Here is a 24,242-nt window from a genome sequence, read left to right on the forward strand (position 1 = left end):
AGCAATGGGTGCTATAGTACCCCCAAAAATCTTCCCCTCTATGCTACTGCTGATGCTGTTTCAGCAGCGGCAAAACAAAACATATCCTGAAGAAAGCCAGACCTGGACAACTGCAACAATCAAAAGATAAAGGTGTCATGGGGCCATTTTATTCATCCTCACAGCTTCTGGCTCTGCCCCAGAACTGAAAGTGATGCCAGAAGGGGGCAGGGCTGGAAGCCGTGAGGATGAATAGAGCAGCCCTGCAATACCTTTATCTTTTGTTTTGCTGCCGCCACCACATATTACTACTGGATGTAGCAGGGGGGAGGAGGCAAACTTGGGAGAAACACACGGGATGGTATGGGAGAAGAGGGATGTTGGATGTAAAGAGGTGTATAGACCAGGCAGATGTTAGATTGAAGGGAGAGAGAGGGGTCAGGTGCTAGATGGAAAGATGGAGAGGGGGCTCAGGTACTGGATGGAAGGGAGGAGAAAGAGAGAGAGAGATAGGGTGCAGACACTGGATGGAAAGGGGAGAGAGGGGAGCAGATGCTGGATAGAAGGGAGAGAGGAAGCAGACACTGAATGGGAGGAGAGGGGGCAGATGCTGGATGGAAAAGAGAGAGAGAGCAGGTCACGCACTGGATGGAAGAGGAAGGGGTCAGAAGCTGGTTGGAAGGGAGGAGAGAGAGAGGGTGCAGAAACTGGATGGAAGAGGGAGGGAAGAGGGGGTAGATGCTGGCCAGAAGGGGAGAGGAAGCAGATGCTGAATGGAATGGAGGAGAGGGGGCAGATGCTGGATGGAAAGGGGGAAGAGGTGATCAGGCACTGAATAGAAGAGGGAGAGAGGAAGCCAGACGCTCGATGGAAGGGGGAGAGAGGAGGTCAGACACTAGATGGAAGGGAGAAGAGAGAGAGGGTGCAGACACCAGGTGGAAGGGGAGAGAGAGCAGTACATGCTGGAAGAAAATGGGAGAGTAAGCGGAAGCTGAATGGAAGGGAGAAGAGGGAGAAGATGCTGGATGGAAAGGAGAGAGAGGTGGTCAGGCACTGGATGGAAAAGAGAAGGTCAGGCATTGAAGGGAAGAGAGGAAGGGCAGATGCTGGGTGTAAGAGGGAGAAGAGGAAAGGGAGCAGACACTGGATGGAAGGGGAAGAGAGGAGGAGCAGATGCTGGAAGGAAATGGGAGACAAGGTCAAATGCAGGATGGGGAGAAGAAAGAGGATAGAGTTAATAAGAGACTGAGAAATAGGAAGTGAAATAGAAGAGCCAGAGTGAGGGAAAGAGATGGCAAACTGTAGGTAGACACAGTAAAAAAAAAAAAAAAAGGAAAACTGCAAATTGTATAGTAGGAAAAAATTAAGGCCTCCTGTTATCAAGCCACAATAGGGGTTTTTATCGCTGGCTGCTGCAGTAAAAGCTCCGACGCTCATAGGAATTCTATGAGTGTCAAAGCTTTTACCACAGCAATTGGCAATAAAACCCCTAATGCAGCTTGATAAAAGAGGGCCTAAATCTGGACAGAGGCAGAAAAATTAATTGAAGAAAGCTGGGCAGAAAAGGAGAAGAAAGAAGAGAAAAATGACAAATTGACAGGAAATCTAGGCAAGAGAGTTAAGAGGAAAACAAAGAAAGCAGAAACCAGAGACTGGGACCAACACGATTAGATAAAGTAAATGATCAAACAACAAAGGTAGAAAAATGAATGCTATTTTTAGCTTAGGATAAAGTAGTGTGGTAGCTGTGTTAATAAACCTTAATAAATAATGAAAATGGATATAAGGTGATATCTTTTTATTGGACTAATTTTATTGGACCAAACCCTCCTTCCTCATGTCAGAACAGGGTACCATAACTGCTGTATACTGTCCTGACCTGAGGAAAGGAGTTTTGGCCTCTAAAAGCTAATTGAAAAAAGTATTTAGTCCAATAACATAGTATCATATTACCCAAATTTAGTTTTGTTTGTTTTTGTTAACCTAGAGTATAAAGATTGTAATATGTCAGTTTTTGAAATTTACTTGTATCTGTATATTTTGCACAGTACATGGGAACGTACATCACTTTTTCTCTTTCTCCAGTGTTGCACTGTGGCTTTTTGGGAGAGCATCAGGGAGGGGGCTGGAAAATATGGCGGGGGGCCTGAAGAACATGAGGAGGCTGTCCCAAATGTTGTTTATAGCCCATCATCAGTAGTAAAGAGACATATTTTAGTAGCTTGACAAGTTTCATTTTTCAGGGGCCATGTGTACCTTTTTGAGTTAATTATATATGGTATGGTACAGCTGAATTAAATATTGTCAGACTAGCAGATGGAATTCCTAGTAAAGCAGCAGTCATTGGGGGCTGAGAAAGGAGAGGCTTTTTTCATGACAATCTGGGTTTTTGGTTTTTATTACATTTTAAATAGAGATAGAATGGGGTTGATTAGCTTTGTTGTATTAGCTGCTTTAAGAGAGAGAGAGAAAGCGAGAGGAAATATCCTTTCAGAACATGGCATTATGGAATGCAGATGTCTCAGTCTGCTTTGTGTAGTTTAATTACTGTATATGGTTACCATTATGTATTGTTATTAAGATTATATTGCATGTATATGAAAAAGAATGGAAGAAAAGGCATTACAATTAATACTATTATTATGGGGGTGGGGTCTGGGGTGGAGCTTGGTGTTCCGCTGCCTCTGCTAATATGTCACCAGTTCATTGATCGTAACATAAAACCCATTCACATATTAAGACAATCACACATTCCAAAAACAGACCATAAAATTCTCGTGAAGTAATCAAACTGTACGGTGTACAAATGTATGTGCAATCAGGGGTTCACATACATTTACTCAATTTGCTGACACAGGCATTCCCTGGGGTGCAGTCAGAGCTGGGGCAGTGATGAGATGTACCTGCACCTTCTATAAACTAAACTTGTACTTGCATGGAGTGTGTGGTGCAGTGGTTGGAGCTACAGTCCCAGCACCCTGGGGTTGTGGGTTCAAATCCTGCACTGCTCCTTGTGACCCCAGGCAAGCCACTTAATTCCCCAGTGCCCCAAGTACATTAGACAGAGTGTGAGCCCACTGGGACAGATAGGGAAAAATGCTTGAGTACCTGAATAATTTGTAATCCGCATAGAATTGTAGGATATGCAAAATATTTAAAAAAATTTTAAAAAATTTGTACCTTCAGAGCAGGTGCGAATTTGTACGACAGCGTTTGTGCAACACTGGGGATGGTTCTTAGAACTTGCTGCCTTTATAAGATAGGTTTCAAATAGATAGATTTTAACATTTCACATAGGCACTCTGTTATGACATGAAACCTCAGTCCCCCTCCCCATTTGTGCAAAATGACATGCTCTTCGGATTTAGTTCAGACTTGTTTAGTTGTAGCTCAGTGATTTACATTCAAGGACAATAGGTAATTCCTTTTCCCCAGAGGGCTTAAAATCTATCCTCCTGATATTCAGCACTATTTAACCCAGTGTCTTGCAAACTTTACGAGCCGCAGCACACTAAACTGATGGCTGCAGCTCGAGCGCACCCGGAAGTGCGCGGACGTTGCTGTGATGACATCACATGCATGCATGACATCATAGTGTCGATTCTGTGCATGCGTGGAGGCCCTCCAGATGGGGCCCTGAGCCACCAGTGGGGGGGGGGGGGGGGGGGTTTTGCTGAAAAAGAAGAGGTGCGTCCTGTAGGCAATCAGCCGGCGCTGGCACCTCTCCTCCTCCCCGGCGTCTTGCGGCACACCCAAAATCTCGTGTGGCACACTAGTGTGCTACTGCACACAGTTTGCGATACACTGATTTAATCAGTCTGCAATGGAGGGGGGGGGGGCGTTGACCGCTCAAATAGCATTTATGTTATTTGGGCTGTTTGCTGCCCACTGTGGTCATTTTGAAAACGAAGCTGCCTAAAGTTGGTATAGAACTTAAATATAGAGAACAACGGTGGAATAAAAAAGGACGGTATCTTGATGAATAAAAATCAATTTCTTGCGATTGTACTAGATGTTCAGCAGCATCATGGTTTCATATGTAGTTGATGTGACCTTTGGATACATGGACTCCTGATAAAGGCAGGTGCTGCTGAAACATGGACCATGATGGGTCCTCATATACTACTTCACGTCACCTACAGCTGAGTACAATCGCAATGCTATAATTAGATTTTTCAGTAAACTGATTTTTACTCATTCATAAACCATCCTTTTTTTTTCCTCTATTGTTCTTTGCCCTCGCACTGTGGAATTTATCCCTTACACATGCCTCATCTCTAGTTCGTGAACTTCAATGTGGGCTCGATGAGCTTTTTGACCATAAAGATTTGATTCTGGCTGCAGTCCTGCTGCCACCGTTTCATATTCATTGCACTGAAGGCAACAAAATGAAAATGAAATACAGTGGTGCCTCGCATAACGGACGCCTCGCACAGCGAACGCTGCGCATAACGAACTTTTTGTCTTGCTCCCTATAACGAACTTCGTTTCACACAACGAAGTCGCCCGAGGGGCCTGGGGGGGGGGCGGAACTACTCTCGCCGAAGCCGGGAACAGCAGCACCCATGCAGTGTTCCATCATCTCCCTCCACCTTACCCTGGATGCCGAGTTCTCCGGCCCTCTTTCTCGGCCAGCCGCACGCTTTCAGGGAGCAGCGCACGCGCGCATGCTCTGTTGCTCAATCTTCTCCTCTGACGCAACCGGAAACCGGAAGTTGCAGGAGAGAACATTGACCAACTCCAGCAGCTGCGCGTGCACAGCTTTCTGGAAGCGTGCGGCTGGGTGAGGGAGAGGGCCGGCAGACTCCGCATACAAGGTGAGGTGGAGGGAGGGAAATGTAGGGCTGCAGAACGAATTATTTTCTTTTAAATGTATTCTTATGGGAAAACAGGGCTGCAGAACGAATTATTTTGTTTTAAATGTATTCTTATGGGAAAACGCGTTTCACACAACGAACGTTTCACATAACAAACTTGCTCCTGGAACGGATTAAGTTCGTTGTGTGAGGCACCACTGTACAAAGACTTTCTTCTCAAAGCAATGAAGACAGTGAAGCAGTCATTAGCACATACTGCATCAGCTTTATCCACACAGGACATATTACAGTAAACACCCTGCAAATCTCTCATCTTTGATACTACCCTATACTCTGTTTCATACCCTTTGCTCTTTTACAGATAATAGATTAATTATACCTCATCCATCTAAAGCTCGTTGGGAGTCGACAAGATATAGTGCATTTTATTTCTTGGCTCCTTTCTCTGGAACTCTCTTCTTCAGTTCCTTAGGAAGAAGGAACCTTTTAAGTTAAAATATACTTATCTGAGTTAGCATTTCAGAGTTGTTGATATCACAGTGTGCTCTGATGGGAGCCAAGATGGGGTTCAGAGACTTCACTGTATACTGTATATGTATTGTACTTTTGTGTGAATGATTATATTTTTCTTTGTAAGATTATGGTGTTCCATTTCTAAAAATTTTGTAATTTTTGTATTTTATTGTAAACCACTTTGTCTTGTGTGTGACAAAAAACAGTATAGTGTGTTTTCAGAATGTTGATGGCAATGGCAGAAGTGATGTTGCTGCTGGATTGGACCTATTTCTAAGTGACAAAACCTTGTGAAGTAATTAATGTATCACAGTTTCCTCATATCAAGGCACTGATTTTTGAAGTATAACAGATTTGCCTTCAAATGTTTTTCAGCATGGGTGGGCAAATTATAACTCCCAGAAGATGTAGAATGCCAACAAACATGTTGAAATGCAATTGCTCCTTCATTGTAATGGGAACAACTTAGGGCTCCTTTTACTAAGGTGCGCTAGCGTTTTTAGCACGTGCTATAGCGCACGCTAGCCATAAAATTACCGCCTGCTTAAAAGGAGACAGTAGCAGCTAGCGCGTGCGGCATTTTAGCGTGCGCTAAAACTGCTAGCTTGCCTTTGTAAAAGGAGCCCTTAGTTAAAGCATTGTTTTTAGGAACTGTCATTGGATCTATTTCTTTTTTTCTTTATTTTTTTTTTTTTTTATTAAAGTTTCAAAAAATCATAATAGAGAAATACCACCTTACATTTCCAAGAGAAAAAAAAAAAAGAAATAAAGGTGATCAAGCTCATGCCAAGTTGGGGGGGCGAGGAAATAACTTTCATCATATAAAGAAGTAATAATTTCTGGAAAAAAGATCCAATTGACTAAATAGACCAATTAATCTAAACTATATAACTATATAAGGAGGAGCATTACAATAAATACAGACTTATTCTGCTCCTATGCTAATTAGAAATCAAACGAAGAAATTTTTCCAAATGAATGGGGTAAAAAAACACATAATTTTTCTTTTGCCAACCAACTAGACGTTTACATGAGAATCTTAAATTGGATCTATTTCTAACTGATATTTCTAACCTGGAATCTATGATCAACCATTCTGACTGAACAAGGTTTAGTTTCTTTGCTGGCATTGACACCAGAAGTCTTTGCTTGTTTCTGCCATACTGAAATTTTTTTTTTTTTTTTTTTCATTTAACTTTTCCCCTTTCCTATTGTATTCTCCTTTTATGTATTCTTTATAAGAAATTGTAGTCCTTCCCTTTTTTTCTCAATGTTCTCTGGTCATAAGATATATGATTAGTTGGTGTATGTCTAATAATTTAAATTGTTTGTTTCCCAGCTATTTTAAATTATTATGTACAACGCTTTGTACCTTTGGATAAGCGTTTAATCAAAAATTTAAATAAACTATGAAACTATAAGGTTTCTGCTCTGCTAACTATTTTCATGATTTTTTTTCCTTACTTGATTTAAAGCTTCTCTAATTGTACTGGATCCCTATATTTGATGTCTCTTAAACTATGTGCCAAGGCACAATGGTGTGCCCCGAAGAGATTCCGGGTGTGACATGATAAATTCCAGAATTTTACTTTATTTTAAAAAATTATTTTCATAAATAAACACTAGAATAGATGCCATGTACGTCATATATGCAAGTCTGTCAATGTTATGAGTGTCTCTGTGTTTAAGGATACAACCACACAGACAAGCACCATTCTTTGACGTGATTGGTCCTTGAAAATTAATGACAAGTAATTTTAGGGTTTTTTTTTATGCAGTAGTTATCCTAACTTGAGCAACAAAGCAATCAAGGCTTTGTTACTATTCAAATCTTCTTATCTTTGCGAGCTTGGATTTTCAGCTCTGACAGAAATTATCGAAAATTAAATAAGAAGAGAATGACTGCAGATGGTGGATGATGAAATGCATGTTTACTTGTTGACTACCAAGACACATTTTGACTTAAATTACACTCAAAAACAAGTATATTCATCGCATTGATTAGCAATTCAATTCTATCTACTTTAGCTTCACCGTTGTTACAATTGCTCATACATAGCTTAAAGAACTTTAAATAACTCTTAAATTAAATTTTTTGTTGGTTTTGCAATTTTATAACTAGGATGGTCTCTGGACTCAAGGGTCTCTCGTACGAAGAAAGACTGGGCAAATTGCAGCTCTATACTCTAGAGGAGCGCAGGGAAAGGGGTGACATGATTGAGACATTTAAGTACGTCACAGGTCGTGTCGAGGTGGAAAATGACATATTCGTTCCCAAGGGACCCTCGGTCATAAGGGGGCACCCGCTCAAACTCAGAGGAGGGAAATTTAGTGGTGACACCAGGAAGTATTTCTTCACAGAAAGGGTGGTGGATCACTGGAACAAACTTCCGGTGCAGGTGATCAAGGCCACCAGCGTGCTCGACTTTAAGAATAAATGGGACATCCAGTGGGATCCCTACGAGGGTCGAGTTAAGGAACTAGGTCATTAGCACTCAGACTTAATGAGGTGGGTCAATAGAGTGGGCAGACTTGGTGGGCTGTGGCCCTTTTCTGCCGTCATCTTTCTATGTTTCTATGTTTCTAATTATAATGTACCGAAAAATACATATGCTCCGTTTAATGTGCCAGAGCTACAAAGGTTTGAGAAACTGTGCCTAGGTAAGGGAAAGGGAATGGGGACTTGTATACACTTCTCCCTCCGTATTCGCGGTTTTGCTTATTTGCGATTTATTGCATGCTGACTCTGCCCCCCAAAAAATTACATCATGATTAAAGTTCTTTTTCTTTTACTGTACCGATAAAAAAAAGTTTAACTTACCAACATTCACTTTGAAAATCGCTGCTTTCATGCTTTCTCCCACAAAATCGATGATTCAAATCTTACACTCTGAAAATCGCTGCTTCCCAGATTCCCAGTGTGCACAGAGAAAAACGCTGCTTCCCAGCATGCATGGAGAAAATCGCTAGGGATCTTTGGGAATCGCCTGCTAAAAGCCCTAACAGCTTTGTGAATCGCTGCTTGCCTGCCATAAGCCCTAACAGCTTATCCTCTTCGTATCCTCCTCCTGCATTACTTGTACAGGATGATGAGGATGAAGACTCTTTGGATTGTAACTGGACATTCTACACCACATCTTGCTACCACATCTCTTAGGTCATGTGCTCCCAGCTAATGCCATGTGCTCTCCTCTGCAACTGAAGAACTTTCTATCAGCAATGCCCTTCATCAGATTTAAAGACAATAATAGACTGTTTTCAGTCCAATTCTTTACATGTGAGTTTGCAAACCATTGGATCCCTGAGGAAGGCGTGATCACCGAAACACGGACCATGTAGGGTCCGGTTGGATTTTAATCACTGTATTTTTTATCATTGTACTTTTTAAATTGAATTTTCATGTTTTTATATGTCAGTGTATAATAAATTATCTCCAGAACATCTGTATCCACAGTTTTTTGCCTGAGTAGAGGTATTCCGGTATTGAACTGTCAAAATATTATATTTTGAGTATGGTGCCTCTCCCCTAATGCAGACTCACTTTATAAAACTTTAGAAAATAAGATTTCACAATTTTTGTGGTGTGGTAAACTGATTGGGATTGTGTTGAAGCTCAAATGATTTAAGATTAAATGAGGAGTCCATTTTCCAGATTATAAACTACAGTATATTATTATGCTCATTTCACTGCTGAAACTGCTGCTTGGTTTACAACTAAAGGGGTTAATAAGATCCCAAGGTGGCTTGTTGCATCATTTCTTCTCTGTAGTCTATTAAACAAGTTAATAAAATTGTGCCTTAATCTTTGATTATTGCATGGTGTGTCAAGGATTTTAAGATATAGTTGGTTTCAATAGTAATGCATAGTGCCTGTTTCCAAAAAACGCGAATAACTATTGAAATGTTATTCACGGTTTCAATAGTAAAAACTCTGGCTGTTTCCCAAAACTGCAAATAACATAAAAAGTTATTCATGGTTTTTTCCATATTTGTGATTATGTTCCGCCCGCATCCACTGCGAATACGGAGGGAGAAGTGTACTGCCTTTTTGTTGCTTTGGCATTTCAAAGCTGACATTCAAAGTGGTGGGCACTGGAGGGTTAAGTGATTTACCCAGGGTCACAGGGAGCAGCACTGGGATTTGATCTCACAACCTCTGGTTACAGAGGCAGCAGCTCATCCAGTAAGCCACAGCCCTTCCACTAGGCACTAATCACAGACGCCTAGCGATGCCTTAGTTCTGCATGCAACTAAAGGCTCCTTTTATAAAGCTGTGCTAGCGGTTTTAGCACGCGCCACATTGCCGCGTGCGCTAGACGCTAATGCCAGCATTGAGCTGGCGCTAGTTCTAGCCATGTAGCGCAGGTTTAGTGCACGCTAAAATTCTGCAGCTTTGTAAAAGGAGCCCTAAGTCTTTAATTAGTTTAAAGAGTGTGGCAATTGACCACACCATTAAGAATCGAATAAAAGATCATTATTTTGTCAATCTAGATTATATGTGGATAGCGGTTCAGTGATTAACGATGCCTACCTGAAAAGTAGTTTTAGTTAGGGGTGGAGCAGGCATGGTTGACTTAGGCGTCGCTAGGCGTTGAAGTTAGGCCTAAGACAAGGACACCTAGTGATGCCTACACATGTATAGGTGTCACTAGGCACTGAGACTCCAGGCAGTATATAAATTTTTTAAATAAATAAATACTATAAAGGATGCCTAGCGGTTTATTCACAGCTGTGCGAAGCAACGCCTCTAGGCCCCATTTATAGATGTTTTCTTTGATAATGGATGAATTTCCAATTGCTAGAATTAATTTTCTGTAATGTCAAAACAACTGTTTATATCCAAGAATTAAAAAGATATACAGTACACTTCTCCCTCCGTATTCACGGTTTCAGTAATTGCCGTTTCGATTATTCACGGTTTTTAGCTTGCTGGCTCCTCCCCCCAAATGATATCAGCTTGCATAGATAAATTGCTGATTCCAAGCGTTTACAAAGAAAATCGCTGATTCCCAGCCAGTGGCGTACCTAGGGTATATGGCACCCAGGGCCCATCATTTTTTGACACCCCCCCATGTAAAAAAATATTTTTTGTAATAACCATGAAATGGAATAAATGGTCAGAATAGAAACAGGCAGTGAAAATTTTCTTTTATTGAACCTCATTTTTGTAACCATTATTCCAAACATAACATAACAAACATAACATAAATTATGTCTGAATTGTCATGACATCAGAAGTACATATGGAGTAGTTGCAGGTGATGCTTGGGAGAGTTCTGATTGTGCTAGTTCGGTTTTATGTGTTTTTTGAATAGAAGGGATTTTATTTCTTTTTTGAAGGTTTTGTAGTCTGTGGTCGAGGTCAATAGGTTGGAGAGTTGGGGGTCGAGTGTTGCAGCTCAAATGGCTAGGAGGTTGTTGAACAGTTTTTTTTCTTTTGACGTTTATGGTTGGAGGGTGCATGAGTTCTCCTATGTCTGGTTGAGGTGAATTGAATTATTTAGCTGAAGAAATTAGTTACCCCCCCCCCATTCCACACACATTAATTCTCTTCCATTTTTGTTCCCATTATAAAAAACACTGATAAGTTCCCAGAAAAAAAATACATTAAAATAAGAAGTGAAAACAAAGGCCCCTACAGATGAGAACATAACATAAGAATAGCCTAACTGGGTCAGACCAATGGTCCATCATGCCCAGTAGCCCATTCTCATGGTAGCTAATCTAGGTCACTAGTACCTGGTCAAAACCCAAAGAGTAGCAACATTCCATGCTACCGATCCAGGGTAAGCAGACACTTCCCCCATGTCTTAATAACAGACTATGGACTTTTCCTCCAGGAATTTGTGCAAACCTTTCTTAAAACCAGCAACGCTATCTGCTATTACCATAACTTCTGGCCACTTCATTTTTAAGCTTAGATCTTTCCTTCAAAACAGAGACCTTGCTAGATGTCAAATACAGAAAGAACAAGGACTTAGCTGTGCAGGAAATGTGAATCTCCTCATACACCCACCATATACTGCAAAAATGTGCAAAGGTCTGTTTTTTTCTTTCGATAACTACATAGCCTAATGCCACACAAGCAGCGCTGTTACATACATATTCTGAAGGTCAATGCTAAGGTTAACAAAGTTTCCTTCCTTGGACTACAAACCATTGGAAGAGATCCCAAAACAACTACCCAGGCACAACACCCAAAGACCCACTCAGTGTGTGAACCAGTTGAGTGGAGTGGACTAACAGGGGGGGTAGAAACGGGCCCGGAGTTTGCTCAGCAGAATTTCCCAGACCACCTCTTCCTCTCAACACATTGACACGCTGCCACCACTACCACCATTAGGAACACCTCACCGGGTAGGCCAGCAATGCTTATAAACTTTATGAAACACATTATTATATTTTCTTATAAAGCACATATTTTAACTGAACTCTCTGAAATCCTCAGCCTTGCCATTCACAAAAATAGAAGGAAGAAAAGTTCCCGTTTCTTGCTGTTTCATGTCCCCGGCCTATACAATATTTTTCTTCTGCAGACCCTTCAAAAGTCTGACCAAATCCTCATTTCACCTGCATTATAAAGTACTGAGGATGCCATCTCTCCCCAATCCCAGGTCCTAAAGTCTAAGATAGTAGCGCAAACTAGTGCTGCCTGATTCAGGAAATTTCGATTTGATTCAGCCTGTTGAATTGGTTTTTCGATTCGATTTTCCTGCCCAATTGGGTGGGGTTTTTTTCAAACATCCTGGTGGGTTTATTTTATAGCTTTTTCACCCCCCTTTGGCTTCTCCTAACCACACTGGCGCTGTGGTGTAGATAAAATAAAGAAACAAAAAGGACTTTTCCTCTCTCTGTTAAATCCTAGCTCACGTTTGCAGTCTAACACCAGCTCTGGCAGGATACACATTTCAAATCTGACATATTGTAATCACAAAACAGAAAATAAAATTAGTTTTTCTACCTTTTGTTGTCTGGTTATTTTTCAAATCTTGTTGGTCCAAGGCTCTGGTTGTCTTCTGATAACTTGCTTGCCAGGGTCTCCTTCTTTCTTCTTTCTGCATGCTAACCATCCATCTGCCATCTCTGTCCTCCCCGTTTCCCTTCCCTCCCCAGGAGGTCTGGCATCTTTCCTTTTTTTGTCTCCCTCCACAGATCCATCTTTTCTTAACTACCCTTTCATCCAGCATCTCTCCCTCCTTCCCCACCATCTCTCCCTTTCTTTTCCCAACTACCCTCCTATCCAGTATCTCCATCCCCCCTCCACACCATCCCTTGTGTCCAACTTCTCTCCCTTTCTGTTCCTTCCCTCCCTAAAAACCATGGTCCATCATCTCTCTCCCTCTCCTCTATTTTCAGACCCATTATTTCTTCCCACCCAAAGTCTGGCATATGCGCGTCTCTTTGAACCCCCCCTTCCCTCTGTGTACTTCTACATCAGGGCCCCCTCCACATGAAGGCCTGTCCCCTCCAAAGGTCTGCATCCCACCCCTGAAGGCCTGCACCCCACCCGAAGGCCTATCCCCCCCCTTGAAGGCCTGTCCCCCCTTGAAGGCCTGCCTGCCTGTTCCCCTTGAAGGCCTGTCCCCCCCCTTGAAGGCCTGCCTGCCTGTCCCCCTTGAAGGCCTGTTCCTCCCTTGAAGGCCTGCCTGCCTGTCCCCCTTGAAGGCCTGTCATCCCCCCTTGAAGGTCTGTCCCCCCCTTGAAGGTCTGCCTGTCTGTCCCCCTTGAAGTCCTGTCCCCCCCTTGAAAGCCTGTCCTCCCCTTGAAGGCCTGCCTACCTTTCCCCCTTGAAGGCCTGCCTGCCTATCCCCCCACTTGAAGGCCTATCCCCCCCTTGAAGGCCTGCTTGCCTGTCCCCCCCTTGAAGGCCTGCCTGCCTGTCCCCCCCCCCCCCTTGAAGGCCTACCCCCCTTGAAGGCCTGCCTGCCCTGCCCCACCCTGAAGGCCTGATGCCCCACCCCACCCCGAAGGACCGCTTGCCCCCCCAACCCTGAAGGACTGCTGATCCCCCTGGCCTCCCCGCACCACCTACGGTAGAGAAGCAGCCCGCAGCAAGATCACGATGCCAGCGATCCCTGTGCTGCTTCGGCGCTGCTTCCTCCGCCGCGGTCCCGCCCCCTCCTCTGATATCGCGATCCCGCTGCAGGCTGCTTCTCCACCGCAAACGGTGCGGGGGGGGGGGGCCGGGGGGAGAATCTGGACGTCGGGGGGGGGGGAGGGAACCGAACACCAATGGCTTCAAGGCCGGGAGCACCTCCTCAGGGCTTGCACCCGGGGCAGACCGCCCATCCCCCCCTTGGTACGCCACTGTTCCCAGCACTTTCCTCACCGTGTTTTGCTTCTCCTTCAGGAACAGGCCAGGTCTCCCACCATGTTATTCGTGGTTTCACCATATTCACGATGGTTTTTAATAGAAAATAGCGAATAACATGAAAAAGTTATTTGCATTTTTTCTGTATTTGAGATTCTGTTAATCCTCTATCACAGCGAATACGGAGGGAGAAGTGTAGACTCTCAATTAACCAGCACCCATGGGCATTGATAGATGCCGGATAAATTTAGTTTCTGGTTGCTTGAGAGTTACTATTAAAAATAGGCCTAACTAATACTATATCCCATACTATGCCATACCATAAACTGTTCCAGACAAACTACCGGACATGTGGTAGGCAAAGCATGAGCATACTCAAATGTGGCGTGCCAAGTTTACACTTAAATTTCCACCAAAGATTGATTTTATTTTTATTTAAAATATTACAGTATTTCTTTGATTTTGTTTTTTTTTTTTTTGCTGGTTACTTGAATTCCGGTTAACAGAGTCTACTGTAGTAACTGTAATATATGTATTTTTCCTTACAGTAACTAGCAAATTTAATATATTACTTTTACCAAGTAAATTACCCAACTCTGAGCACCCTCTGGTTTACTTAGATCCTTTACAATAGGAGTAATTCAGCAGATGGAGCTTTCCAAAGTTTTTCACATCAGTTTTGCCTCAGGAATTAAATGAAAATCGGACAGGGGGAAAAAAGAGATCTTTGTGATTTATTGCATTCTAACAGACAACGGCTTTATCTCCTTTCTTACTGCAGTTGGATGGCCTTGGCTCCAGGGAAGCATGAGCTGGCAAGGAGGGGGTGGTTCAGTGAAACTCAGCACACAAGAACTCTTTGTAAATCCTTGCGTCTGTGATGTGTTTACTCCAGACCCAGAGCTGGAGAGCTTATAGGAACACAGGATCCCAGCCCTCCTGCTTGGGGGCTTTCTGTTTACTTGCCTTTCTGTCTGTCTGTCTGGGTTGTCACCCAGTCCCACTGCTCTGTACTGCTCCCATTCCATGGGTTTTCTGAGTCTTTCACAAATCCAAGACAGATAAGGGTTGTAATTTCTCAGATTCTATTTTGGGCTTGCTTTCTCCCCAACACAAGTCTCCTTCTATCCTTAACACTGCTTTTTTTCTCTTTCACCTTCATTTGTGCCCTTCTATCCCTTGTTGTTTTTTTAATGTGGTTTCCACAGGGCTGTGTCAAGACCTGGAAGGGTGAAGGACTTTGGCCTCAGTTCCTGCAGCCCTATCAAACACTGCCCTTCCTTGTTCTGTATGGTTAGTTTTTCTGGGGTAGCTGAATGGACACCAGAGCAGAGCTGTCATATTGCCTAATTCCAGTAGGCGGGCCTGGGGGCGGAGCTAGGGGTATCCGGATTTTCTGAAAGGAAAATCTGGCAACCCTAGTCCAAGGCCTGTTTAAAAGCCCACCTCTTAGAGTGCTTTCGACTCCTAACTCCTCTCACATAAGAACTTGCCTCCACTGGGTCAGACCAGAGGTCCATCGCACCCAGCGGCCCGCTCCCACGGCGGCCCATCAGGTCCATGACCTGTAAAGTGATCTTTTGTCTAGAACCTGTTCTTCCCTAATCCTTTATATCCTTCAAACCTCTTTTCTTTTTTATCTATATCCTTTCTTTCTCCTTTATCTGTAACCTTCAATCCCCTTATCCTTCAGGAATTTATCTAGTCCCTCTTTGAAACCCCATAATGTAGTCTGACCTATTACACCCTCCGGAAGCGCATTCCAGGTATCCACCACCCTCTGTGTGAAGAAGAATTTCCCCTTTCAATTTCTCCAGATGTCCTCTTGTTCTTGTAGTTCCCAGTACCCTAAAGAACCTGTCCCTCTCCACCCTCTCTATGCCTTTCATAATCTTGTATGTCTCTATCATGTCTCCTCTGAGTCTCCGCTTCTCCAGGGAGAAGAGCCCAAGTTTCTCTAACCTCTCAGCGTATGAAAGATTTTCCATACCCTTTATCATTTGTGTGGCTCTTCTCTGGACCCTCTCAAGTATCGCCATGTCCTTGGATTCTGCATCCCCTACCTTCTATGTCATGTCTTGTCTGCCTAAGTTAGACTGTAAGCTCTTCCGAGCAGGGACCATGTATAAATGTCAAAATGTACAGCACTGTATATGCCTTTCAGCGCTATATAAGTGATAAGTAGTAGTAGTAGTAGTAGTAGTAGTAGAAGAAGTCCCTGAGACTGTCCACTAAAATCAGTGCTTCTACTCCCCTAATGCATCAGGATGGAATTGTCAGAAAGCTAGAACTGGTCTAAAATTTCCCTCTTAGAACTGGGTAACTTGGCAGCTCTGTGGATAACCAGAGAGAAAAGGAGAGATGGGTTGGGAGACGGATAGAGTGAAAGAGGCAACAAGAGAGAAAAGGTAAATAAGACAAAATACGCAAGAGAAAAGGAAATGAGGAAGAGAAAGACAGGGCAGCACAAAACCTACTTTTTAGGATCCTACCCGGTACTGGTGACATGGATTGACCACTGTTGGAAATAGGATACTGGGCCTGATGAAATTGTAGTCTGATCCAGTATGACAATTCTTAGGTTCTTATACAGTATTATTTGTGTTGTTACAGACTTGCCAAATTATCCAGTTCCAAGAGGAAGATTTTAGACCAGTCCTGGCTTTCTGGCAACCTTATCTGATGCATTACGGAACCTGTGACTTCCCTTCTCTCTGACCCCCCACCACTGTGTTCCAGCATGCCTCCTCCCCCCCCCTTATGTCGTACCTTAAATGGTATCTCTCTCTGAGTCTACAACTCAACAGCAGTAGTGATTGACCTGCACTGCCAGGGTAGGGTTATGTACCATATGGCTCTAGAAAAAGGAGCAAGTAAAACCAAATTTGTCCTCTTTCTTCTGAAGCCATATGGTATGCATTCAATGCAAGTAAAACCCGGATATCTCAATCCATCCTCTTTTTTCTGGAGCCTTATGGTATGCCAGAGGCCAGTCTGTGGCAGTCCTAGCTCTGGAAACGGAAAATTATGTCAGAAGGGTCGAGACACCGGAATTGGTCCCTGGCAGTGCAGATGAATCGCTGCTCCCGTTGGTAAGCTGTAGACTCAGAGAGAGATACTGTTTAGGTACAACAAAGGAGGGAGGCTATTAGAAAGAGAGGGGAAGTTGCCGGAATGTGGAGTGGGAATGAGAAGAGTAGATGCTTAAATTGTGGTGGTAGTGATTTATTTGAAATCATAAGTCGGGAGAGCCCACTAAATTTGTCTGCTTAGCCTTAGGGTCCTGCAATTGCTAAGACTGACCTCATATTTCTTTGGGGTGTAAATTCAAAACCAAAATTAGACCAAAGTTTCCCTTCTGGAAATAGGTAACTTGGCATCTTTGATCCAGGTAATCAGGGCAGGCACTCCCCCCCCCCCCCCCCCTTAGGTACACTGCATCCTGGCACCTTTCATCTGTGTGTGGTTTTCTGAGTAGAGATACCAAGTTACCCAGGTCTAGGAAGGAAACTTTTTGGTCAGTTTTGGTTTTGAAGTTAACATCCCAAAGGAGTGTGGGATTTGTAGTTCCTGATTCTGCTTGGCTTTGTGAAGAACAAAGCTCCCAAGTTACCCAGTTCTAAGAGGGAGATTTTAGACTAGACTTGGATTTCTCACAACCTTATAAGTTGCATTATGGAACCTGCAGTTCAGCTTTCAATGGGTAGAGTCAGGGACTTCATATCTGCTTTGGGATGCAAGCTAAAATAAGGACTGGCCAAAGTGTTACTTTCATGGAAATGAGTAATTTGGCAGCTTTGCAAGGGCTTTAAGAAAACGGATTGAGACATCTGGGTTTTACTTCCACTGAAAGCAATGGAAGTAAATAGAACAGATTGAGACATCTAAGTTTTACTTCCATTGAAAGCGATGGAAGTAAAACCCGGATGTCATAATCTATCCTCTTTTTTTCTGGAGCCATATGGTAACCCTAAGAGGTTGCTCCCCCTCGCCATGTCCCCAAAAGATTCCCCTTCACAGCTTCTCTCTGAGAGGATGTCTTTTGATTTCAGCTCAAAGATGTGGTTGAGCTAATCATGAATAAGGCCTGTCAACTTATCCAGTTCAAAGAGGGAGATTTTAGGACAGTCCTGAATTTCTGACAATCACATTATGAGACTTGCAGCTCTGATTTTAATGAGTAGAATCAGGGTCTACAAATCCCACACTACTTTGGGATGCAAGTCTAAAACCAGAATTGGCTAATAGGTCTTCTTCTTAGAACTGGAAACTTGGCAGCTGTGGTATCCTTTGTGCATATCCCTTCACAAGATAGCCCTACATGTGAGACCCTGTAATAGCTGTGTTTGAATCCTGGTACTATAATATCAGGAATAATCGTAGATTTTGCTACAAGTTGGTCTGAATTATGGCCTTAAAATCTGGAAGATTCCAGAGGATAAAAAAGAGACACACGTCTCTCTGTCATTCGTCTGGTGTACCTTTTCTGAACCAGGAGTAATTACCAGTTAATTTCAGCCTTGCAAAATCTTGCTCTTCCAGCTGTTCAGAGGGGTGATCTGTCCCTGTCACTTAATTGGATCTCCTAGCACCACAGACTGCAAGGCAGAATCCCAGCATCAGAAAGAGAAAACACTCATTACTGAACTCCAAACACTCTCATTACTGCAGGGGCCAGTGTAAAGCTAACAATAACAGGGGAGGGGGTGAAACGAGATGCTGAAGGGTGGGGGGATGCTGCAGGAGAGGGTGCAGCAGAAAAGGGATGAGAGGGAGGTGCATGGAATTGGCAAAGGGGTACAGCAGGTGAGCAGTGAGAGGGAGCGGTTGGGAGATGTTGAGGGGAACAGAAGGAGATCAGGGACACACTAGGAGGATTCAGCAGGAGACAGGTAAGGGGAGACACTGGAGCTGTATAGCAGAAGAGGGCTTAGAAGGAGATGCTAGGGGTACAGCCAGAAAGAATAGAGGGGGTGATAGGGAGATGCGGAGTCAACAAGAGAGGGGTGATAGGGAGATGCAGAGTCAACAAGAGAGGGGTGATAGTGAGACTGCAGGAAATGAATGAGAGTGAAATGTTAAAGAGCACAGCAATAGAGCGTATAGGGGGGTCAGAGGGAGATTCTTGGGGGGTTCAACAGAAGAAAGGTGAGAAGGAGACCCTGAGAGATGCTGGGAGGGTCAACAAGAGAGGTGTGAGAGGGAGACACTGTGGGGCACCTTAGGAGAGAGTAGAAGAGGTGAGAGGGAAATGGGGAGAGCCAGGGAGTGGTTTCAGCAAGAGAAGGAGTGCAAGAGATAGGCTGGGAGATAATGGGAGGGTACAGCAAGAGAGAGTTGATGGAGCGATCGAAAGTCAGGAGGGCATACAGCAGGAGAGAGGTGGGAAGGAAATGCTAGGAGATCTTGGGAGAACTAGAGAGGGGGTTCAGCAGAAGTGAGATGATATGCTTGGAGTAGGGGAACAGCAAGAGGTGGATGATGCCTGTAGATGCTTGGAGGTGGGGGGGTTGGGGGGGGTACAGCAGAAGAGAGGAGAGAGATTGAGATGATGGAAGATGTCAGGATAAGTTCAGCAGGAAAGGGGTAAGAGGGAGATGCCAGGAAAGGATTAGCAGAAAAGGGGTGAGAAGGAAAGTCAAGAGAGGTTTAAAGGGTCCAGCAAAAGGGGAATGAGAGAGAAAGAGAAAAGGAGGGAGAGTTCAGAAGGAGAAGGGTGAGAGGATCCAGCAGGAGAGGGAGAAGGGGGAAAAGGGCAAAGAGATCCTTGGAGACGAAAGCAGGAAAAAATGGAGGGGAGAGAGACACACTGCATGTCTGCATGTCTAAAAGACAGAGCTCCAGTTCAGAGCTCAGTCAGGCTTCTGCAAATGCCACAACATGTGGTATGCAGCAGAAAAAGAAGGATCCAAAGAGAGGTGAAGGAAACAATTTATTCAGCAAAACAGTCCATTTGTATCCACCCTCATCCCCTGAGAACTCCACCACTGCCTTTAATGTCTACAGAGACTCTATCATAAATCAACAAATACCAAAAGCAATAGAGCACAGGAAATTAAATAACGCTGCATGGGTCAGACTGTGTCAGTTCTGCTTGGATTCTCCAAGAAGCTGGCTTTTCATGGAGGGATAAGCTACTTCAGTCACTTTTCCAGTTTCTTCCCTCCATGTATTTTTGGTTTCCTGGTTATAGGAATGATTGCCCTCGTCTTCTCAGCCCTCTCTCTACCTTCTGTCCAGAAAGCTCAGCTATTCCTCACTACCGACACTTGCATGATTTCACCACCATGTTGGAGAGCTGCTCCACCTTTGGGGTCCGACCCACGTAGTAAATGATAGTGAGAGGCTCCAGGTCCTGGGGAACACAGCAGGGGGTGACTGATGCATCAGGGTTCATTTTGTTGTAGAGAGGGAGGACCTGTAAATAAAGGCAGAGAATACATGCTACCATTGAAAACCAGGCCAGAAGAGAACTTAAGAGATCACTGAGAATCAGGGACAGGGAAGGGTGGAAGTGACTTCAAGAAGTTGTCAAGAAAAATACCTCAAAATATAATCAAAAACTGAAGAAAGAGAAGGCTGGAAGGAACCTCAAATTAGAGGAGTGAAAGGGATCTCATGAAGTCACAGAAAATCAGAGAAAGAGAAGAGTGAAAGGAGCAAGAGGGCTGGAAGAGATCTCAAGGCATAATCAAGAATCATATGAAGAAGAGGCTGGAAAGGACCTCAAGAGATTATAGAAAATCAGAAAATGATAGGGCTGGAAGAAAGAGAAGGATAGAAGGGACATCAAGAGGTTGTAGAAAGTCAATGAAAGGGCAGGAAGCAGTCTCAAGAGGTCATGGAGAATCAGAGAATGAAAGGGCTGGAAGGGGCATCCAGAGATTAAGAATCAGAGGAAGAGAAAGCTGGAAGGGACCTCAGGAGGTCAAAGAAAATCAGAGAAAGAGAGAAGTGAAAGGAATCTGAGAGATCAGAGAATCAGAGGAAGGGATCTCAAGAAGTCATACAAAACCAGAGAAAGATAGAAGTGGTACAGATCTGAAGAAGTCATGGGGAATTGAGAAAGAAAGGGATGGAAGAGCTACCAAAGGGACATCTAGTCCATCTCCTACCCCTGCCACCTTCATGGGTAATTCATTCCAGTAACTGACTGACCTCAACGTTAAAAAGTTCATCTTAGCATCTGACTTAGAGCTGTCTTACCTATGCATTTAATAAATCTTCTATAGCACACCATCTACTATTCTTGGCACCTTATAAACAATATACCGTATATACTCAAATATAAATGGACCACGGGAACTGTGAGGTTGCCACGAGAACTTGCGACAACCATTCAGAAAGCTGCTCTGTATGAGGTAGGAGTGTAGGAAGATCACTCCTGCCCCAATTCACTGCTGGACTACCAGGGATTTTAAAGGTATGCTTATAAATAACCTGGAAATTGGTACGACGAGTGAGGTGATTAAATTTGTAGATGATACGAAGTTATTCAGAGTAGTGAAGATGCAGGAGGAATGGAAAGACCTGCAACGTGACATAAACATGCTCGAGAAATGGGCCGCAACATGGCAAATGAGGTTTAACGAGGATAAGTGTAAGGTGATGCATGTTGGTAACAAAAATCTTGATTACAGGATGTCCGGTGTGGTACTTGGAGAGACCCCCCCGGGAAAGAGACTTGGGAGTACTGGTCGACAAGTCAATGAAGCCGGCCGCACAATGTACTGTGGCGGTGGCGGCGAAAAGAGCGAACAGAATGCTGGGAATGATTAAGAAAGGGATCACGAACAGATTGGAGAAGGTTATCATGAAGCTGTACCAGGCCATGGTACGCCCTCACCAGGCACTGGTCACCATACATGAAGAAGGACATGGTACTACTTGAAAGGGTCCAGAGAAGAGCGACTAAAATGGTTAAGGGGCTGGAGGAGTTGCCGTACAGTGAGAGATTAGATAAACTGGGCCTCTTCTCCCTTGAAAAGAAGAGACAGAGAGGAGACATGATAGTTTCAAGATAATGAAGGGAATAGACTTAGTAGATAGAGACAGGTTGTTCACCCTCTTCATGGCAGAGAGAATGAGAGGGCACTCTCTAAAGTTAAAAGAGGATCGATTCCATACAAACGTAAGGAAGTTCTTCTTCACCCAGAGAGTAACTAGAACACTCTTCCGGAGGCTGTTATAGGGGAAAACACCCTCCAGGGATTCAAGATAAAGTTAGACAAGTTCCTGCTAAACCAGAATGTACGCAGGTAAAGCTAGTCTCAGTTAGGACACTGGTCTTTGGCCAAAGGGCCACCATGTGAGTGGACTGCTGAGTACGATGGACCACTGGTCTGACCCAGCAGCGGCAATTCTTATGTTCTTATGTTCTTTTTACTAATCGGGGAGGCAAGAGGGAGGTGAGAGTTGTTAGAGTTGGCCGGGACAGAAGACGGGAGGGATCCCTCCTGTCCCGGTCCACTGCTGGACCACCAGGGCTTAAAGCAGGCCTGGTGGAGGCCTACAATAGGTCTGGGAGGGGGACAGGTAGGTGCTGACCCGAATATAAACTGAGACCCCCATTTTTGAGCCATTTTTTGGTCCATAAATCTTGGTTTATATTCAAGTATATACGGTACACAAACTTTTAAGACACCATAGCAATAAAGCATACCATCATAAAATATTAACCCTTTATTTGGCATTGTTGCTCAGAAGCAAATGTCTCTTCTATGGCTCTTATGGGAAATCTGCATCTTTAAATGCCTGTTACTTGGCACTGTTGCTCTCATTCAACATTAAGTTAAGTTTCACCATCTGCCAATTAAAGGGTTAAATAAACCACTCCTTTAGATTAGTACTTATGAATATGCTTGTTAGAAAAGGAAAATGTCATTTGCTTCCATACAATAGCAATTACACCTGCCTACTTCAATCTGCCTTAGCTCTTCCAGCAATCCAGCCAATCTAGTTTCAGTACTCCCTCACCCATATCAGTCTTGGGACCAGGTGCAGTCAGTACTCAGATTTTGGGGAGGCCTGAGCCCAAAGTGAGAGAGGGGCACAAAAATTTGCCCCGCCTCCCTGCAACCCAAAGCCTCACCAGCAGAAGCGATCTGTTATCCAAAACCATGCAGTTGGCGCTGCTTTTCCTGAGCTTTTGCACAGGCTCTATCCCCATGCATAGTCAGTTTTCACAAAATGAAAGATTAGGTTTTTACTTTGATAATCTTCTTTCCAGTAGAAAAGCACAAGTCATGAACCTCTGAGTAGTGCATCTTCACTCGCAAAGGATGTAAAAAGTAACCTCTTACATTTTCAACTCCACCTCCCTGTATCACTGGGCACTGCCCTCTCTCCTCAGTTAATACCAAAACAGTGATAACCCTTGAAAAAGGAGACACAACAAGGAGAGGCACAGGGGAAACTCCCTGATGATATACTTTTGATCTGCTCTGCAAAAAAACACAACTCATTATCAAATGCAACATAGCATTAACAAAGCAGAATGAAAACACATGTTTGGCTCTGACTTTGTCAAGAGCAAACCTGTACAGACACTCCTGTCTTTCTGAAGTCATAGCTTCATATTGCTCGAGTGCCATTAGACAAGCCTCTGCAGAGACATACCTATCTGAGGCTAACAGCAGGCTACACTGAAAACTGATAGGGTGAGGCTTCAGGACTCATGCGCTTTTCTACTGCTAGAACCATGGATCCAAGAGTGAAGTCCTTTTGTGCTGCTGGAAAATCCAGATAAATGTGTGTAGCGTGGAACATGTAGTTGCCGTACAAATCTCCTTGGGCGAAACCATCCTGGACTCCGCCCATGAAGAAGCCACACCTCTAGTGGAATGTGCTTTCACAGAAATTGGTGGACGTTTACCACATCATATGTAAGCAGAGGAAATAGCTGCCTGTAAGCATCTGGCAATCAAGGCCTTTGAGGCTGGCCTTCCTCTGCATCCAAAGACCGTTAAGATGAAGAGATGATCTGACAACCAAAAATCATTGGTCACCTCCAGGTAACGAAGAAGGACCATTCTGACATCTAGCCCTGCTAGTATTTTGTCCTGCTTCTTTATGCCTGTGGCATGGAATGCTTGCAATTGGACTTCCTGATTCACATGGAACATCAAAACCACTTTTGATAGAAAAGAGGGAACTGTATGCAGAGACACTCCCTGGTTCCCTGTATGACAGGGCTGGGAGCTCTGAAATTCTTCTAGCTGAAACAATGGCTAATAGGAGGACCGTCTTTACCATGAGGTCCGTCAGCATGGCCTACTGCAAAGGCTTGTATGGGGTCTTACTCAGGGCACTCAACATGAGATTAAGGTTCTATAAAGGACAAGCTGGACACACTGGTGGATGCAACCGCACTGCTCCCTTCAAGAACCTGGAAATGTCAAGGTGAGAGGTCAGTGAGACTCTCTCTAAACGAGCTCAAAAACAGGAAACACTGGCCACCTGAACCTTTAAGAAACTGACCGCCAGGCCCAATTCTAGGCCTTCTTAAAGGAAACTGGCTCTATCTGTTGCTCCAAACAACAGAGTTGAAATTAATTCCAGGCTTTCGCATAAGCCGCTACTGTCGCTGGTTTCTTGGAGCAAAGAAGTGTAGCTATCACCAC

The 24,242-nt window shown here is 43.9% G+C and overlaps 1 protein-coding gene across 1 annotated transcript in view; it reads right to left on the minus strand.

Annotated features, from left to right (window-relative positions):
- Positions 1 to 19,539: 19,539 nt before the first annotated feature.
- Positions 19,540 to 24,242, minus strand: part of LOC117365102 (transforming growth factor beta-2 proprotein-like) — a 50,663-nt gene continuing 45,960 nt past the window's right edge. Inside the window, exon 7 of the mRNA XM_033955060.1 lies at positions 19,540 to 20,038. Coding sequence (XP_033810951.1) covers positions 19,880 to 20,038 — 159 coding nt within the window. The 3' untranslated portion in view covers positions 19,540 to 19,879. The remainder of the gene's footprint in view (positions 20,039 to 24,242) is intronic.

Source organism: Geotrypetes seraphini, chromosome 8 (assembly GCF_902459505.1).
Source record: "Geotrypetes seraphini chromosome 8, aGeoSer1.1, whole genome shotgun sequence".
NCBI lineage: Eukaryota > Metazoa > Chordata > Amphibia > Gymnophiona > Dermophiidae > Geotrypetes > Geotrypetes seraphini.